We start from the raw sequence: 20913 nt of genomic DNA, 5'->3' as shown, positions 1-20913 counted from the left end.
GAAGCTGATATCTAATGCTTCAAATAAATGTGCACTAGACGCGGCTGACACCGCAGCCAGGGCTGTCAACACTAGTGTCATGCTGAGACGACATGCCTGGCTCAGAATCTCAGGGTTTAAGCCAGAGATACAGACCACCATTCTTAATCAAACAGTAAATCCAGATCATCTGTTTGGCCCAGAGGTTGACACCACCTTAGAAAAGATTAAGATGGACACTGAAACTGCTACGTCCATGGGGGCCTTACAGTCCCAGCAGTTCAGGGGTGGGTCTTTTCGTCGCTCAAGCACTAGAGGCGTTTCTAGAGGCCAGTTCTCCCAAACCACGCAGTACTACAAAGGCAACATGCAGTCCACATACACCAAACAAAGTCGAGGTAGATATCGTGGTAACAGCGCCAAGGGCAGGGGTCGTGGAAACAACAACTCCAGATCCTCTGCCACCGCAAACAGTGACGCCTTATCTGAAAGAAACACGTTAGTGTTAGATTCCTTACCTTAGAATATCCCCAGGCGTCAGTCTGGATCCGGAAACTTTTGCGTAGCAGTACCCCTGCGCGTCGGTAGGCGTCGTCCGCAGGCGTCCCCTGCGGCTCTGCGTCCGTCGTCGGCGACGTGCGCCGTGATGACGTCGCTGGAGTATATAGACGCCGCCTCCGCGCGCTGACGTCAGTTCTTCTTTTTTCCGCGCCAGTAAGCGCAGATCCGAAGAGCAGTATCCCGGTCTTTTGACCAAGTTTGTTAACTTTCTAATCTCCTTTTTGGTACATGTTAGGATGCCCGGTTTCAAGAATTGTGACGGTTGTGACCGCACGATGTCGGTCACGGACCACCACCGACTCTGTCTCCGGTGCCTGGGCCCCGACCACGACGTGGACGCCTGCGTCGACTGCCGGGCTCTCACTAACAAGGCTAGACGGGAGCGGTCCCGCAAGCTGCTTGAGATCCGGGTGTCGGCCCCGCGTCGGGAGCGGTCCCGCGTCGGGAGCGGTCCCGGTCCGGCCGGAGGTCCAGGGAGCGTTCGAGGGAGCGGTCGCGGAGCCGCGCCGAGCGCTCCGGAAGTCACACAACACCGGTCGGGGGGAGACTTCAGCAGTTCCTGCCGGTCTGGAAAACCATCACCACAGACAAGTGGGTCACACAGCTTATACAGTACGGTTATTGTCTGGAGTTAACATCCACTCCACTCAACATACCCCCAAGACACCGTCCTATGTCCGCCGAGCATTTGCACTTATTGCAGCAGGAGGTCCTCGTCATGCTGCAAAAAGGGGCAATAGAGCTCGTGCCTGTGAAAGAAAGAGGCACAGGAGTTTACTCACTGTACTTCTTGATACCAAAAAAGGACGGGTCCCTCAGACCCATACTGGACCTCCGGCCCCTCAACCAGTACATTCTATCGGAGCACTTTCATATGCTGACCCTGCAGCAAGTGCTCCCTGTAGGAAGGTGGATACCTGACTATGGTTGCCCCCAACTTTTTACCTGGTGTTTTGCTGGTTTTCCGACTTACTTGGCCTAGGACCCTGCCAATTAGGACCCCAGGCCTACTGCTCTCTCTGTAAAATGGATTCCATGTACCTTAGGTACATATCCAATTGGAACTGGGCCACCTTATCAGACCCTGTAACTCGGGGCATAGGTGTACCCAGGGCCTACCAGGGGCTGCAGCATGTATTTTGCCACCCCTGGCTGGCCATCTAAATCTGACACAACTGGCTGCACGACAGCTGGGGCAAGGTGGTGTAATCACCCTTTGCTTTAGATATAGTATACCTATATCTAACCCTAAAATGGACACACAGATTCCTATCAGTCACTCCTATGGCAGGCCTTGACAATCCTGAAGGCAGAGTGCTCGGAATCGTGTGAGATGGTGCTCTGGCATGAGCTGAGCCCGTTTGCAGCTTGCGGAACCAAGTCCCAATAGCTGTTCCATGATAACGCGTACCATTTACTCTTAAGTGCATTATAATCCTCGCGGTTATATGCTATCTTTGGTATCGCTTTATCAAAACATGTCGAGTAAGGTGTCATACGAATTGGAATACTAACCCCTCGCCAATTCTGGCGACGGGGTTAGCATTCCACCCTTCTAGAGGGACACGACATGTATGTAACTGTGAACCCCGGTTAAAGTTAACTCAACCCTCAGCATCACAAAATGGATGCTGCCACCACAGACACAAGTCTGACGCCCTGCAGCTGGGAGTCCTTCCAGTGAGGGGAGCTTGAACAAAGGGTTTCCTGTCAGGGGCGGTGCTAGCACCATCCCAGACAGGGTTTTGTGTATCCTGGGTAGGCAGGTCTTTACAGGAAGGTGACTGCAAGTGGCACCCCGGTGCTCACTACGCATCTGCCGGCTAGAACCAGTTCCAGGGGCACACCAGCCCCTGGCCTGGGGAAAGTCCGGCATGGGAGAGGGGTGTAACCACCCCCCTTCCTGGTCCCACCCCTAGGGCAGGACCTAGTCGCGTACCCACCCCTTTCTTTAGGATAAAGGCAGGAGCGGGGACCCTTCCAAATTAGATCATCTTTGAATCAAGAAACTACTTTCCACGAAAGGAACTCTCAACTCTTCTCAAGATTTCTCCCTTGTAACTAAGGAGTAGTCACCCTGCATCCGCAGGCACCATCTAAGAACACTGCGGTTTGCTGCACGTCCTTCCTCCGGAATCCGACCGACCAGCACGACAAGACCTGGCTTCCCTGGCACCTCTGACCTCTACCTACCTCTACAGCTAAGCTGAGAACCGTAGGTTCAACGAGACCTCGAGGGACCGGCCATCATCAGAACTGCACGACTTCTTTCCAGCACGACCGCCGAGGGAACCTCTGGTGAGTGCTTTGGGGTCCGAGAAGCCCCGACCCTGAGCAGCTACAGCACCGAAGACCAGCCCCCCAGCATCCACGAGATCTGCGTGGGGCCCGTCTGCTTTTTGGCTGCTCACCGCGTTGTCTGGCTACTAGCCCGCTGGCTTGTGGCCTTCCCGACGACGACCGACGACATCACCACTGCTAGTCTGGTTCCTCCAGACTGGCCCTTGCTCCCTTCCAAAAGAGGAGCACCCCGGACCCTCCTGGTCCATTCCAGACGCCATTTTAGGTCCTCCGCGTGGGCTTGAATTTGCCAAGACTTGTTGCCCCAATCCTGGTCGCCGACAACGCCTCCTGGTCCGTGAGACTGCAGAGCCCAGCGTCGCCCACTCACCTGGTCGAGGTGACTCCATCCGGTGCCATCCTGGTGCCCATCTGATCACTGGCTAGTGATTCAGGGCTTGGTCCCCTCTGCTTACAGGTGTCTTCCATCTTCGATCCAGGCTTGGATCCATCGAACAATCTTCACTGGTCGCCTGCCAGCAACTCCTTCTTTCAGGCTCCTGGTTCGTCAACGAAGGTTTCCGACGTCTTTTCAGACCTATGCAGCCGCAGCCCCTGGGCTAGGTAACTTTGGCATTTTGGTGCCCCAGCATAGCCTAACTATCCAAGGGTCCAGATCCACTGTCGTTTTCAACCTACCTTATCGGGTTCGCCCGAGAACACTAACTTTGCTTTTACTAGCCTCCATAGACTTTGTCCCGCATCCTGCGTGAGAGTGCACACTCTGCACCCGAGTCCCCTAGGCCTCCTACTAGTAATCTGAAGGTTCAGTAACGTAGTCCTAGCGATTCCAAAGCCTATTAGTCCAGTACTTACCTGCTAGTAATTTCGCATTCCACTTCCATAGTATATGGTTTTCCGTGCCCCTCGGGCATTTGTGTAAATTGTGCAACTTAAAGTATTTTCGTAAGAGTTTTTTTTGTGTGCTTAGTACCCTGTCCTCATAAAGAGTACAGGGCTGTTGTGATCTAAATAAATACACTGTTTATTTTCATAACACTTGTGTGGTGTCCTTTCACTTGGTGTTCAAGGGTTATATGTGATGGTATAACAGCTGGCTTAACACGCCCTCTAGAGTTTAGCCCGAAGACTGCTCTTGTCCATGCTACTAGGATAGCTGGTCTATCGGTTGACTTACAACCAATCACCACAAGGGTTGCTTGGACTGATACATAGTGATCACTAGAATAGTGAACACTGAATATCAGGCCAACTTCTCACACCCTCTGTCCGGGGGAGTGTGGTGCAGGTGTTCACGGACAACACTACCGCCATGTGGTACTGCAACAAACAGGGCGGTGTGGGGTCCTGGACCCTCTGTCAAGAGGCTCTAGCAGTGGCTGGAACATCAGGGCGTGACCCTGGTGGTTCACCACCTGGCGGGATCTCTGAACGCCAGGGCGGACGAACTCAGCCGACGGTGCTCGATGGATCACGAATAGCGTATCAACTCGGACGCGGCGCAAGGCATCTTTCTGCAGTGGGGAGAGCCTTGGTTAGATCGATTCGCCACAGAAGAGAACGCGCAATGTCATCAGTTCTGCGCGTTGGAATATCCAAGGCGGCACTTGCTCGGCGACGCATTTCTTCGCGAGTGGAGTTGCGGTCTGTTATACGCCTTTCCGCCTATACTACTTCTGCCGAGAGTGCTGAAGAAGATAAGGCACGACCGGGCCCAGGTCATCCTTGTGGCTCCGGACTGGGCTCGAAGGTTCTGGTATCCCGAGCTACTCAACATGTCAGTCGGTCCCCCGATCCGTCTGCCTCTTCAGGAGGACCTTCTGTCGCAGCAGCAGGGGACGGTCCTCCACCCGAACTTGTCCAGTCTCCACCTCCATGCGTGGAGATTGAGCGGCGGCAGTTGAGGCCATTTGACTTGCCTCCTGAAGTTTGTAATGTTGTTCTGGCAGCCAGGCGTCCCTCCACTAAGACTGTATACGCCTGCCGGTGGAACAAATTTGTGGCATGGTGCACAGTAAATGCTGTGGATCCCCTTTCTGCCCCGCTTTCTGAAGTTCTTCTCTTCCTTCTTTCTCTTGCCCAGCAGGGCTCTGCTCTGGGCACTTTTAAGGTTTACCTTTCCGCCCTTTCGGCCTTCCTAAGGCTACCTGATCAACCTTCTTTGTTCAAGTCCCCTATAGTAACTCGTTTTCTGAAGGGCATCACGCACACGTTTCCTCCTGTCCCTTTTGTGATGCCTCAGTGGGACTTGAACCTAGTTCTTACTTTCCTGATGTGCGCTCCCTTTGAGCCACTTCACTCTTGTCCTCTCCGTCTTTTCACCTTGAAGACAGCCTTCCTGGTTGCCATCACCTCTGCCAGAAGGGTGAGTGAGCTCCGGGCTCTATCTTGCAAACCTCCTTTCCTGTCTGTGCATCCGGACAAGGTGGTGTTGCCTACCAAACCATCTTTCCTGCCCAAGTCTCTGCTTTCCACATCGGGCAGTCCATCACCTTGCCCTCCTTCTTACCGCCTCCGCATCCCTCAAAGGATGAAGAGCGGCTCCATCGTCTGGACTCAAAACGTGCGCTTTCATTCTATGTGAATCGCACACGCCAGTTCCGGGTGGACGACCAACTTTTTGTTGGCTACGTGGGTGCGAAGAAGGCACGGGGCGGTGCATAAATGGACCATCTCTCGGTGGGTCGTCTTATGCATCAAGGCGTGCTACTCCTTGGCTAGAAAGGAGCCTCCAGTTGGGCTGAGGGCCCATTCCACTCTGGCCACGGCGGCTACTACTGCCCTGGGTCGGGGAGTCCCCTTGCAGGACATTTGCCAGGCGGCTACGTGGGCCTCGCTATACACCTTTGCGAGGTACTACTGCCTGGACAGTCAGGTCCGGAGGGATGGCTTCTTTGGCCGTTCCGTCCGCCAGGACTTCCTGGTGTGAGTATTGGTTCGCCGATCCACCACTGGGGTTGGTATTGCTGGGGTATCTATTCTAAGGTAAGGAATCAAATACTAACGTGTTTCTTTCAGATGAACAAGTTACTTACCTTCGGTAATGATATATATGTAAGAAACAGTAGTTAGTATTAGATTCTTTACCGCCCCACCCATCCTCCCCGTTCTGCGAACTGATACCTAGGGTTAAGGGTATTCCCCTTTCAGGGCCCTAGTTTCTTGGCACCAGTGTTGGTTCTAGCATGGCTCTGCGTATCTGGCGTGGAAAAGCTGTGGCTAAGTACTGACGTCAGCGCGCATGGGTGGCGTCTAAGTACTCCGACGTCATTCCGGCGCAGACGCCGACGACAGACGCGGAGCCAGAGACGACGCCTGACGACGCGCAGAGGTATTGCTACGCAAAAATTTCCGGATCCAGTCTGACGCCTGGGGATATTCTAAGGTAAGTAATCTAATACTAACTACTGTTTCTTACAGATATATCATTACCGAAGGTAAGTAACTTGTTCGTTCTTCCAAAATCCAAAGTAATTTGCGGAGAGAATGCTCCACACACTTGACATCAAAAGGGCCCTAATGTACTACATTGATAGGACCAAATATTTTAGGAAGACTAAACAACTATTTGTTGCCTTTGCTCCACAACACAAAGGTAACCCCATTTCCAAGGCTGGTATAGCCAGGTGGATCGTTAAATGTATCAGATCTGCTATCAGAAAGCCAAACGCACTTTCACCATTCCACCACGGGCCCACTCCACCCGAAAAATGTGGGCCTCCATGGCTTTCCTTGGAAATATTCATTTGGAAGACATATGTAGAGCAGCCACATGGTCTACCACACACACATTTACAAAACATTACTGTGTTGATGTGCACTCCAAACAGCAGGCAGCTGTAGGGCAGGCTGTTCTAAAAACACTTTTCCAAACTGCTGCAGCTGGCACAGGCGGCCGCCGTTAATGGAGGGACTACTATGTATTCTATGCACAGATATGAATTCAGCAGCCCACATGCCTCGAACCGAATATGCTACTTACCAGTATGCATCTGTTCTTGGCATGTAGGGCTGGTGACATTCATATTGCCCACCCTCCTCCCCGGCGCCCGTAGCAGCTGCAGGATTCACATATACTTCTAGCATGGTCATCATTCACTTAGTTTCACTCCATCTTGGCCACAATGGCTAAAAACAATCTGAGGATGGAGTCGATGCCCATGCGCACTGTAGTCCAGGGGAGGAGCCACCTATCTCGTGATACTTCGAAGACTCTTCCAGGACAACAATGTGCGATCATCCGGACCCAACACTAGGCGGCGATCTATGCACAGATATGAATGTCAGCAGCCCTACATGCCAAGAACAGATTCATACTGGTAAGTAGCATATTCGTTTCACATCCCCCTCCTGCCGGCCCACCGGTGATACCTGCGGTTCACGGTAGGCCATGAGCACTTTCAGTTTACTGTTCTCCCCTTCGGTCTTACCAGCGCCCCTCGGGTGTTCACGAAAGTGATGCCGGTGGTTGCAGCTCATCTGCTCAGATTGGGGGTGTCAGTCTACCCCTATCTCCACGACTGGTGTTGAAGGCGGGCTCGCTTCAGACAGTCGTCAGCCACCTCTAGACTATGACCGAACTCCTGCTCTCGCTGAGGTTCTCCATCAACCTGCTTAAGTCGCACCTGTGTACCTCTCAGAAGCTACTTTTCATCGGAGCGGTTCTGGACTCAGCGCAGTTTCGGGTTTATCCCCCCGAACAGCGGGTTCGGGATATTCAGGCTCTGATTCTGATCTTTCAGCCTTTATCCTGAGTTTCGGTCAGGTTGACCCTGGGGCTGATGGCCTACTGCATCCTTCTGGTGCATCACGCCAGATGGCGGATGCGGGCTCTGCAGTGGGACCTGAAGTTTCAGTGGGCACAGCATCAGGGCAACCTGTCCGACCATGTCCGGATCTCGTAGGGCACTACGAGTCAGTAAGAGTGGTGGCTCATGAACTGCGATTGGGTCAGTGGCAGATCCCTACCCCAACCGGAGCACGTATTAGTGACGGATGTGTCCCTCCTGGGATGGGGGGGGGGGGGGGCACTTGGGAGAGGCGGAGATCAGAGGCCTCTGTTCTCCGGCGGATCCCGGCTCCATATCAACCTTCTGGAGCTCCGGGCGATCAGTCTTGCACTGAAGGCATACCTTCACTCTGTCCGGGGAAGTAGTACAGGTGTTCACTGACAACACCACCATGTGGTACTGCAACAAACAATGCGGGGTGCCAATGCCAGGGCGTACGAGGTCAGCCGCCGGTGCATGATGGATCACGAATGGCGTCTGAACTCAGACGTGGCGCAAGGTCTCTTTCGGCAGTAGGGAGAGCCTTGGTTAGATCTATTCGCCAACGAAGAGAACGCACAATGTCATCAGTTCTGCGCGTTGGAATTGCCATGGCGGCACTAGCTCGGGACGCATTTCCTCGCGAGTGGAGCTGCGGTCTGTTGTATGCCTTTCTGCCTATACCACTTCTGCCCAGAGTGCTGAAGATCAGGCGAGACCAGGCCCAAGTCATCCTTGTGGCTCCGGACTAGGCACGAAGATACTGGTATCCCGAGCTACCCAGCATGTCAGTCGATCCCCCTGATTCGTCGGTCCCTTCAGGAGGACCTTCTGTCGCAGCAGCAGGGGACGGTTCACCACCCGAGCCTGTCCAGTCTCCACCTACATGAGTGGAGTTTGAGCTGTGACATTTGAGGCCATTTGACTTGCCTCCTGAAGTCTGTGATGTGATTCTGGCAGCCAGGGGTCCCTCCACAAAATTGATATACGCCTGCAGGTGGAACAAACTTGTGGCATGGTGCACAGCAAAGGCTGTGGATCCACTATCTGCCCCCCTTTCAGAGGTTCTCCTCTTCCTTCTTTCTCTTGCCCAGCAGGGCTCTGCTCTGGGCACTATCGAAGGCTACCTCTCGGCCATTTCAGACTTTTTAAGACTTCCTGATTGTAGGAAGGTACATCCTGACTATGGTTGCCCCCAACTTTTTGCCCTGTGTTTTAGCTGGTTTTGGACATAGTCGACCTGGGACCCTGCCAATCAGGACCCCAGGCCTACTGCTCTCTCTTTAAAATGGATTCCATGTACCCTAGGTACATTTCCAATTGGTACTGGGCCACCCTATCAGACCCTGTAACTCAGGGCATGGGTGTACCCAGGGCTGCCAGGGGCTGCAGCATGTATTATGCCACCCCTGGCTGGCCTCTTAAATTTGACACAACTGGCTGCATGACAGCTGGGGCAAAGTCGTGTAATCACCCTTTGCTGTAGGTGTAGTATACCTATACCTAACCCTAAAATGGACACACAGATTCCTATCAGTCACTCCTATGGCAGGCCTTGACAATCCTGAAGGCAGAGTGCTTGGAATCGTGTGAGATGGTGCTCTGGCATGAGCTGAGCCTGTCTGCAGCTTGCGGAATCAAGTCCTAATAGCTGTTCCATGATAACGCATACCATATACTCTTAAGTGCATTATAATCCTCGCGGTTAAATGCTAACTTTGGTATTGCTTTATCAAAACATGTCGAGTAAGGTGTCATACGAATTGGAATACTAACCCCTCGCCAATTCTGGCGACGGGGTTAGCATTCCACCCTTCTAGAGGGACACGACATGTATGTAACTGTGAACCCCGGTTAAAGTTAACTGAAGCCTCAGCTCCACAAAATGGATGCTGCCACCACAGACACAAGTCTGACCCCCTGCAGCTGGGAGTCCTCCCAGTGAGGGGAGCCTGGACAAAGGGTTTCCTGTCAGGGGCGGTGCTAGCACCGTCCCAGACATGGTTTTGTGTATCCTGGGTAGGCAGGGCTTTTCAGGAAGGTGACTGCTGAGTGGCACCCCGGTGCTCACTACGCATAGGCCAGTCAGAACCAGTTCCAGGGGCACACCAGCCCCTGGCCTGGGGAAGTCCGGCAGGGGAGAGGGGTGTAACCACCCCCCTCCTAGTCCCACCCATAGGCAGGACCTAGTCACCGGGTCAGCCCCCTTTTTTAGTATAAAGATAGGAGCGGGCCCCCTGTTCAAATTAGATCATCTTTGGAATCAAGATACCACTTTCTTCGAAAGGACTTCACGATTTCTTCTTCAAGATTCTCCCTTGTGGCTAAGGAGTAGTCACCCTGCATCAAGCGGGCACCATCCTAAAGAACACTGCGGTCTGCTGCAAGTCCTTCATCACGAATCCGACGACCCAGCTCGACGAGACCCGGCTTCCCTGGCACCTCTGACCTCTACTCACCTCTACAGCCAAGCTGAGAACCGTGAGTGCGACGAGACCTCAAGGGACCGACGATCGCCAAGACTGCACGACATCTTTACTGCAAGCCCACCGTGTCCTCCACTGGTGAGTGCTTTGGGGTCCGAGAAGCCCCGACCCTGCGCAGCTCCAGCACCCAAGATCAGCCTCCCTGCATCTCCACGATCTGCGTGGGGCCCTTCTGCTGTTTGCTGTGCACCGCGTTGTTTGGCTACTAGCCGGCTGGCTTGTGGCCTTCTGAACGACGCCCAACGACATCACTGCTGCTGGTCTGGTTGCTCCAGACTGGCCCTTGCTTCCTTCTTGAAGAGAGGCACCCCGGACCCTCCTGGTCCACTCCAGACGCCATTTTAGGTCCACCGCGTGGGCTTGAATTTGCCAAGGCTTTGTTGCCCAATCCTGGGTCCAGCGACGCCGACAGCTTCCAACTTCGTGGGACAGCTCGATCCTCCATCCTGGTCGCCGACAACGCCTCCTGGTCCGCGAGATCTCCGAGCTACAGCGTCACCCACTCACCTTGTCGAGGTGGCTACCATCCGGTGCCCTCCTGGTGCCCACTGACTACTGGCTAGTAGTCTCGAACTTGGTCCCCTCTGCTTTCAGGTGTCATCTATCTTCGAGATCCAGGCTTGGATCCAACTGAACTTTCTTCACTGGTCACCGGCCAGCATCTTTTCTTCCGGCTCCTGGTCCGTCTACGAGGATTCCCGACGTCTTTTCAGACCTATGCAGCTGCAGCCCCTGGGCTAGGTAACTTCGGCATTTCGGTGCCCCAGCATAGCCTCACTATCCAAGGGTCAGAATCTACTTTCGTTTTCTCCCTACCAGGTCGGGTTCGCCCGAGAACACTAACTTTCTAATTCCTAGCTACCATAGACTTTTGTCCCGCATCTCGCGTGAGAGTGCACACACTGCACCCGAGTCCCCTAGGCCTCCTAGAAGTAATCTAACGATTCCCTAGTCAAGTCCTAGCGATTCCAAAAGCTATTAGTACTGTACTTACCTGCTAGGAATTTCGCATTCCACTTTCAGAGTATATGGTTTTCCGTGCCCCTCGGGCATTTGTATATACTGTGCTAACTTAAGTATTTTTGTAAGAGTTTTGGTTTGTGCTTAGTACCCTGTCCTCATAAAGAGTACAGGGCTGTTGTGATCTTTAAATAAATAACTGTTTATTTTCATAACACTTGTGTGGTGTCCTTTCACTTGGTATTCAAGGGGTATATGTGTGGTAAACAGCTGGCTTAACACGCCCTCTCGAGTCTTTAGCCTTCGACTGCTCGTATCCACGCTACTAGGATAGCTGGTCTATAAGGTTGACTTACAACCAATCATCAATAAGGGTTGCTGGACTGATACATAGTGTTCACTAGAATAGTGAGCACTGCATATCAGGCCACCTTCTCACACTGATCATCGTTCTCTTTTCAAGTACCCTGTTGTAAATAGATTCTTGAAAGGCATCACACACATGTTTCCTCCTGTTCCTTTCATGATGCCTCAGTGGGACTTGAACCTTGTACTGACTTATCTGATGTGCACTCCCTTTGAGCCACTTCATAACTGTCCTCTTCGTCTTATGACTCTTAAAACTCCATTCCTCGTTGCCAGTACCTCTGCCAGGAGAGTGGGTGAGTATCAGGCTCTATCTTCTAAGGCTCCTTTCCTCTCAGTCCATCCCGACAAAATAGTTCTGAGAACTCGTCCTTCTTTCCTGCCCAAGGTAGTCACAGCCTTTCATATCGGGCAGTCCATCACCTTGCCCACCTTCTTTCCGCCTCCGTATCCCTTAAAAGAGGGAAAGAGGCTCCACCGTCTGGACCCAAAACGAGCGCTCCTTCTATCTAGACCACGCACGCCAGTTCCGGGTGGACGGCCACCTCTTTGTTGGTTACGTTGGCGCTAAGCAGGGATGGGCGGTGCACAAGCGGACCATAGCTCAGTGGTTTGTGTTGTGCATCAAGGTATGTTATTCCTTGGTGAAAAAGGAGCCTCCTGTGGGGCTGCGTGCCCATTCCACTCAGGCCACGGCAGCTTCTACTGCCCTGGGTCGGGGAGTCCCCTTGCAGGACATCTCGGGCAGCTTCGTGGGCCTTGCTGCACCTTAGGCACTACTGCCTGGACAGCTTAGTCCGGAGAGATTGCTTTTTCGGCTGCTCCGTTCCCCAGGTCTTTCTGGTGTGATCTTGTTTCGCAGACCCACCACCGGGGTTTGTATTGCTGGGATATCTATTCTAAGGTAAGGAATCTTAACACTAACCTGTTTATTTCAGATGCACAAGTTACTTACCTTCGGTAACAATATATCTGTAGGAAACAGTAGTTAGTGTTAGATTCCTTTCCTCCCCACCTATCCTCCCTGTTCTGCGAACCGATATCTAGGTTTAAGATATCTCCCTTTGAGGGCCCTAGCTTCATGGCACCAGTGTCGTTTCTATCATGGCTCTGCGTTTCTGGCACGGCAAGCTATGTACAGAACTGACGTCAGCGCGTGAGGGCGGCGTCTAAGTACTCCGATGTATTCTTGGCGATCACGGCGCAGACTGACGCGGAGCCGCAGACGCCGCCTTCCGACAAGCAAGGGTACTGCTGACAAAAACTTTCCGGATCGAGCCTGGCGCCTGGGGATATTCTAAGGTAAGGAATCTAACATCAACTACTGTTTCTTACAGATATATCGTTACCTAAGTTAAGTAACTTGTGCATTAGGGTTGGTAAGGCCAGCAATTTGTTAAACACTTGAAACAACACGTCTTAGCATTTGCTCTTTTATTTTCAAATTTCTCTGTGCTTAGGATAACTGTAAATAAAGAATGAATCGAATCTGTGCTTTAATGTTTTTTTGTAAATTGTTCTTGTCAGGCACTTTTATTTCCAAGTATGTCTTCTGTTTTCTAGATGATGTGATGTTGTTTTTGAAGATGTATGATCCAAAAACCCGGAGTTTAAATTACTGTGGACATATCTACACTCCAATATCCTGTAAAATACGTAAGCATCAATACATAAACGATATTTGATTTTGAATAATAACTTGCGGTTGAGAAAAGTTTTTTTTTTAAATGCATTATTTTCTCTTCCCTGCCCTGCCAGGTGATCTGCTGTTGGTTATGTGTGAGAGAGCAGGATTTCCACAAGGAACAAATCTTATCCTCTATGAGGTTTGGATTCTTTTTTTTAAGTATAAGCATTTAATTATGTGTGCTATTTGTGCATTGTGTTGAAATGTATCCCTCTAGCCATTAATGAATGAATTGTGATAGCTTTAGAAGTGTCTGGTTTTGTGAGATGTAAGTTATTTCACCCTGTAGAGTTCCAGGGTATGTTGAATAGAGTTCAATAATATGTTCTCCAGCATTGGATCTTTAATAGCTTTATATGCTGTTTGATCATTGAATTACTCAGGCATCTGGCTGGATACATAGGAGTTCGAGGCATGTGGGCTGCTGAATTCATATCTGTGCATAGTCCGCCACCTAGTGTTGGGTCCGGATGATTGCACATTGTTGTCCTGGAAGAGTCTTCGAAGTATCACGAGATAGGTGGCTCCTCCCCTGGACTACAGTGCGCATGGGCATCGCCTCCATCCCCAGATTGTTTTTTTCCGCCATAGGGTTCGGATGTGTTTTCGGTTCCCTCCTTCGGAACCGATAGTTGTTCGATTTTACTTGAGACCAAAAGGTCTTTAGGCTGGGCGTCGGTATAGTTGCGTTCGGGTTCTCTTACTGACTCTCAGCTCCAATCTCCTACTGCCCTTCCACGTGCTTCGACGCGGACGGGCCTACACTACCGCATTTGCTATGGAGCGGACTCCATTCAAGAAGTGTCCGCTATGTCACTCGAAATATTCGCACCTCGACGTGCACCCCGTGTGCAACACATGCTTGTCACCGGATCACCGTGAAGACACCTGCATGGCGTGTTCAAAGTTTAGGAGTAAGAAAACTTTGAAGATTCGCCGTGCTAATCGACTCCAGGCACAGTTGTCGGCTTCGGCACCCCCACCTGATGACATCTTTCAGGAATCGATCGAGGAGGAGGACGACGTGCAAGAGTCGGACTCTGGCCCCGCGTCCGAGGAAGAGACCTACGACGCGGACGAGGAGGCCTGCGACGAAGTCTCCGGTGAGGTAGGGGACGACGAACTGATTTGTGCCACGATGGGAGATAGCTCAGAGGAAGAGCATCCCCAACCGGACTCCGGGGTTTCCCCCCGTCATACGGCCCAGGTCGAGGGATCGCCTTCGGGCCTTACCCGAGATCTTACTATAAGTCCTACGTCCCCGCCTCCGGGCCCGGTCACGGACATTTCTAGCAAGAAAACGAAAGTGAAGCCAACCGGTCCCGCACCCTCGGATGCGAAACCGAAACCGAAACTGGCGTTGGTAAAGAAGGTTCTGGAGGCGTCAACTTCCACGAAACCCAAAATGGCCGACTCGAAGAGCCACGCCAAGATGGCCGACCACAAGAGCCGCGCCAAAATGGCCGACCCGAAGTCCTCTGGGTCGGCACCGAAGGTGAAGACTTCCGACGCGGCTGCGTCGGCACCGAAAGGGGTCGCGGACCCGAAAACGGCTTCGAAGAAGCGTCACGCCGACGGTGCGACAGGCCAGGGGGCGTCGGCACCGAAGAAGAGGTCTGCCGGCGACCGGGCTCTCGGAGACGAAGAGTCGCTCGAGACGGTTCAGCCCTCGGCATCCCTTACAAAGAAGGTGGGAGAATCCTTGAAGCGGATCCAACAGTCCACTGTGGTGCCCAGCCAGGACACTGTCGTGCCTAGGCCAACGCCGAAGCCTGCCAAGGAACAAACGCCCATCCGTTTTACCCTTCCTCCCAAGTCGGCGCCGAAGGCCTTCGCGCCTAAGCAGGGCGGACATTCTCAGGAAGTGTTGACGCCGAAAGCTGCCTTGGTGGTGTCGAAGCTTCGGCTCCAACCGCTCGCGGTGGAGGAACGTCGAGAGGTGACCATCGACGCCAACACCGGAAAATTGTCGCTCCTCAAACGAAAGATTACGTCGGAGCCGCCTTTGGAACCTTTTAGGATTCCACTTAAGAGCAAAAAGTACTCTGCGGACTCTTCGGCTCTGATGGAACCTCTGTCTCCACAAGCCATGGTACGCTCGCCGGCCCATTCCCCAGTGCCTGATGTGGACGAGGAGTACGACGAGTACAACTATCCTGCGTACTCGGATCCGGAAGAGGAGCAGGTGCCCTGGACGGCAGGAGGCGACACGGATGACCTGCAGTCAGGCCAGGACACTCAACTTTTCGCCGCGAAGACGTCCCCGACGGAGGACTCGGCGGCGTTTAATGCATTAATAGAGAGAGCTGCAGCGAACCATGACGTCGAACTGCACTCAGACCCTGTGGATGCGGACTTCTTAGTCGACACCTTCTCGGTAGCCGAAAAGCAAGTCAAGACGCTACCTATGCTCAAAGGGGTGCTGAAGCATGCACAGGAGGTATTCAAGGAGCCCACCCGGGCGCGGGTGGTCAATCCTCGCATCGACAGGAAGTATAAGGCGGCGCCCACGGATCCCACGTATATTAAGGGACATTTGCCATTGGACTCCCTGGTGGTGTCCAACGCACGAAAGAGGGCGAATTCGCAGACTACTGGTGATGCTCCTCCCCCAGACAAAGAGTCAAAAATCTTTGAGGCATCGGGCAAACGCATTGCTGCACAGGCAGCAAACATCTGGAGGATCTCTAACACCCAAGCCCTGCTTGCACGTTATGATAGGGCCCATTATGACACTTTAGAGGCCATCCTACAACACTTGCCTGACCAATACAAGGAGGCGGGGGAGATGCTCATTCAGGAGGGTAAACTCATTACTAATGCATCCATCAAATGTGCCCTAGATGTAGCAGACACTGCCTCCAGGGCTATCAATACAAGCGTGTTACTTAGACGCCATGCCTGGCTTCGAATTTCCGGGTTCAAGCCCGATATACAAACCACATTACTGGGTCAAACGGTGAATCCTGACCATCTGTTCGGCCCTGAGGTGGATGCCTCCCTAGAAAAAATGAAGAAAGATACCGAAACTGCCAAGTCTATGGGGGCTTTACAAAGTCAGCAGTTTCGGGGTGGTTCCTTTCGCCGCTCCAATTCAAGAGGCACCTCAAGAGGCCAGGCATCCCAGCCCACGCAATACTACAAGGGTAACACCCAGTCCTCGTATAACAACAACAAGGGCAGGGGTGGCTACAGAGGCAATAATATCAAAGGCAGAGGACGTGGAAACAATGCCTCCAGGTCCACCGCCTCCAACAAGCAGTGACGTCTTGTCACTTCCCCCCGATCACACGACACCTGTCGGGGGGAGACTACAGCAGTTCCTGCCGGCGTGGAGGTCCATCACCACGGACAGGTGGGTGAGGTCTCTTATCCAGTACGGGTACTGTCTAGAACTTACGTCCATTCCACCGGACATACCGCCAAGAGGCCGTGCTATGTCCGACGAGCACTTGACCTTGTTGCAGCAAGAAGTACTAATCATGCTGCAAAAAGGGGCGATAGAGCTCGTTCCATTGCAAGAACGGGGAACAGGGGTTTACTCCCTGTATTTTCTAATCCCCAAAAAGGACGGATCACTCAGGCCGATCCTGGACCTCAGGCCCCTGAACTGGTACATCAACTCAGAGCACTTCCATATGCTCACATTGCAGCAGGTGCTTCCCCTGCTTCAACGGGGGGACTTCCTAGCAACGCTGGATCTGAAGGATGCCTATTTCCATATTCCCCTGCATCCATCACACAGGAAGTATCTCAGATTCAAGATCTTAGACCAGCATTACCAGTTCAGAGTCCTGCCGTTCGGGGTCACCACGGCACCACGAGTTTTCACCAAATGCCTAGCGACTGTAGCAGCGCATCTCCGTCGCCAGCACGTCCATGTCTTTCCATACCTAGACGACTGGCTTATTCAGGCAAAGACGGAACAGCAGTGCGTAGACCACGTGTCACGCACCATTCACCTCCTGCACGATCTGGGATTCTCTCTGAACTACCCAAAGTCCCATCTCCAGCCCGCCCACGTGCGACAGTATCTGGGCGCGACAATCGACACTCTGGCAGCCACTGCGCAGCCGAGTTCGGTGAGAATCGCCAGTATCCAGGCGCTGATCCAACGATTCAGACCCCAAACCTCGCTTCCAGCGAAGGTGTTCATGCAGTTGATAGGCATGATGGCCTCCTGCATCTCCATTGTCCCGCACGCGAGACTACATATGCGTCCGCTTCAGGAGTGCCTGGCACGTCAGTGGACTCAGGCTCATGGGCAACTGACAGACCTAGTGTTGGTGAGCGGTCGGGCGTACAACTCTCTGCATTGGTGGAATCCACTGAACCTTTGCAAGGGCCGACCATTCCAAGAGCCTGTCCCACAGATCATCCTGACAACGGACGCCTCTCTCCAGGGATGGGGAGCGCATGTACTCCATTACACGGTGCAGGGACTATGGACATTTCAGCAAAGGAAGATGCACATCAATGTGTTGGAATTGATGGCAATCTTCATGGCCTTAAAGGCGTTCAAAGTACATCTGTGCAACAAGGTCGTGTTGATCCGGACGGACAACATGACGGCCATGTACTACATCCAGAAGCAGGGGGGAACACACTCTCCACAGCTGTCTCATCTGGCTCAGAGCATGTGGAAGTGGGCCATTCAGAGGAACATCTTCCTCATGGCAGAACATCTCCCAGGCAAGGACAACCAGATGGCGGATCTGCTCAGCAGACACAGCCATCAGATGCACGAGTGGGAGTTACATCCATCAGTACTCCAACCGTACTTCCAAAGGTGGGGTCATCCAGAGATAGACCTGTTCGCCACAAAGGAGAACGCAAAATGCCAAAGCTTCGCCGCCAGGTTCCCACACCCCCAATCACAGGGCAATGCGATGTGGATGAACTGGTCAGGCAGATTTGCGTACGCTTTTCCCCCAGCACCTCTGATACCGCTGGTGGCACGCAAGCTCAGGCAACACTCGATGACGCTCATCCTGGTTGCTCCAACGTGGGCTCGCCAACCATGGTACACCACGTTTCTGGAACTCTCCGTGGTACCGCATCAAAGGCTTCATCTCACTCCCAGCCTTTTGACGCAGAGCCATGGCGACATTCAGCACCCAGATCCGCAACAGCTCAACCTGGCGATCTGGCTCCTGAAGTCCTAGAGTTTGGCTACCTCAATCTTCCTCCCGATTGCATGGACATCATTCGGGAGGCGAGAAAGCCCACTACTAGAGCTTGTTATGCGGCTAAATGGAAGAGGTTTGTCGTCTACTGCGTGGAGCACAGCATTGACCCGCTAGACGCTTCCATTCAAAACATCATATGTTACCTCTTTCACCTGTATCGGTGTAATCTAGCTTACTCTTCCATCCGCATTCACCTGTCGGCTATGGCAGCATACCTCCAAAATAGGCAACACCTGTCACTCTTTAAGGTCCCTGCTATCAAGGCTTTTCTGGAAGGACTCAAAAGAGTCATTCCACCAAGGACTCCACCAGCTCCTGAATGGAACCTCAATGTGGTTCTTACAAGGCTGATGGGTCCTCCCTTTGAGCCACTACACTCTTGCGAGCTGCAGTTTCTGACCTGGAAGGTGGCGTTCTTGGTAGCAATCACATCGCTACGGAGGGTTAGCGAACTGCAGGCGCTCACCATCCAAGAACCCTTCTTCCAGGTACATGCCAACAGGGTGGTGCTCCGCACTAACCCTAAGTTCTTACCCAAAGTGGTCTCGCAGTTTCACATAAACCAGACTATTGAATTGCCGGTGTTCTTCCAAAACCCAGAGACGCTGGCGGAGCGGATGCTCCACACCCTTGATGTGAAGAGAGCCTTGATGTATTATGTGGACAGGACAAAAGATTTCCGCAAAACCAAACAACTTTTTGTTGCTTTTGCCACACAACACAAGGGAAATGCAATCTCCAAAGCAGGAATAGCTAGATGGATAGTAAAGTGCATTCAGATCTGCTACGCTAAAGCAAAGCGCACTCTCACTATACCACCGAGGGCCCACTCCACTAGGAAGTTGGGGGCCTCTATGGCGTTCTTAGGTAACATTCCCTTAGAAGACATCTGTAGAGCAGCCACATGGTCTACCACTCATACTTTCACTAAGCACTACTGCGTAGACGTGCATTCAAAACAACAGGCAGCTGTTGGTCAGGCTGTTCTAAAAACGCTTTTTCAGACTGCTGCAGCTGGCACGGGCGGCCGCCGCTAATGGAGGGACTGCTATGTATTCTATGCACAGATATGAATTCAGCAGCCCACATGCCTCGAACTGCAAATGCTACTTACCAGTATGCATCTGTTCTTGGCATGTAGGGCTGCTGACATTCATATCGCCCACCCTCCTCCCCGGCGCCTGTAGCAGCTGCAGTATGTATTCATATACAAACATATGCTCATAGCATGGTCATCACTCACTTCTTCACTCCATCTCTGCCTATGGCTAAAAACAATCTGGGGATGGAGGCGATGCCCATGCGCACTGTAGTCCAGGGGAGGAGCCACCTATCTCGTGATACTTCGAAGACTCTTCCAGGACAACAATGTGCAATCATCCGGACCCAACACTAGGTGGCGGACTATGCACAGATATGAATGTCAGCAGCCCTACATGCCAAGAACAGATGCATACTGGTAAGTAGCATTTGCATTTTTCTCCAAGCAATACCCCTGCACGATGGTAGATGGCGTTGGTCGGCTCTGTAGGAGAGTAGGGTCTGCAATCCTATGGTCACCCCAGATTTTTGCTTTTTGCCTCATTGGTTTACAGCTTTCCCTGGCTGTGGGCCTGCTAATCAGACACACAACCTAGCTGTTCTCTCTCTAAATTGACATCTATGTACTTTAGGTGAATTTACCAATTGGTATTGGGTCACTCTTGTAAGTCCTTGTACAGTGTACCATAGGTACCCAGGGCATAAGTGAACCCAAGGCCTACCAGGGGCTGCAGCATGTATTATGCCACCCCTGGCTGGCCATCTAAATCTGACACAACTGGCTGCACGACAGCTGGGGCAAGGTGGTGTAATCACCCTTTGCTTTAGATATAGTATACCTATATCTAACCCTAAAATGGACACATGTATTCCTATCAGTCAGTCCTATGGCAGGCCTTAACAATCCTGAAGGCAGAGTGCTTGGAATTATGTGAGATGGTGCTCTGGCATGAGCTGAGCCTGTCTGCAGCTTGCCAAACCAAGTCCTAATAGCTGTTATATGATAACGCGTACCATATACTCTTAAGTGCATTATAATCCTCGCGGTTATTTGCCAACTCTGGTATCTTTTTATCAAAACATGTCGAAAAAGGTGTCATACGAATTGGAATACTAACCCCTCGCCAATTCTGGTGACTGGGTTAGCATTCCACCCTTCGAGAGGGACACGACATGTATGTAACTGTGAACCCCGGTTAAAGTTAACTCGAGCCTCAGCATCACAAAATGGATGCTGCCACCACAGACACCAGTCTGACCTCCTGCTGCTGGGAGCCCTTCCAGCGAGTAGAGCTTGGACAAAGGGTTTCCTGTCAGGTGCGGTGCTAGCACCATCCCAGACAGGGTTTTGGGTATCCTAGGTAGGCAGGGCTGAATAGGAAGGTGACTGCAAGTGGCACCCCGGTGCTCACTGTGCATACGCCGGCTTGAACCAGTTCCAGGGGCACACCAGCCCCTGAGCTGGGGAAAGTCCGGACAGGGGAGAGGGGTGTAACCACCCCCCTTCCTGGTCCCACCCATGGGCAGGACCTAGTCGCGTACCAGCCCCTTTTCTTTAGAATAAACGTGGGAGC

General features: G+C 52.4%; 1 protein-coding gene across 2 annotated transcripts in view; it reads left to right on the top strand.

The window, feature by feature from the left end:
* USP7 (ubiquitin specific peptidase 7) overlaps positions 1-20913 on the top strand; it is a 1528604-nt gene that overhangs the window by 1154224 nt on the left and 353467 nt on the right. For both annotated transcript variants that reach the window (XM_086941365.1, XM_086941366.1), the window contains exons 19-20: positions 12986-13078; positions 13181-13248. In XM_086941365.1, the coding sequence (XP_086797491.1) occupies positions 12986-13078; positions 13181-13248 (161 nt within the window). The remainder of the gene's footprint in view (positions 1-12985; positions 13079-13180; positions 13249-20913) is intronic.

The sequence above is a fragment of the Lissotriton vulgaris genome, chromosome 10 (assembly GCF_964263255.1).
Source record: "Lissotriton vulgaris chromosome 10, aLisVul1.2, whole genome shotgun sequence".
In the NCBI taxonomy this organism is placed as follows: Eukaryota; Metazoa; Chordata; class Amphibia; order Caudata; family Salamandridae; genus Lissotriton; species Lissotriton vulgaris.
This window is presented reverse-complemented; position numbering and strand designations above follow the sequence as displayed.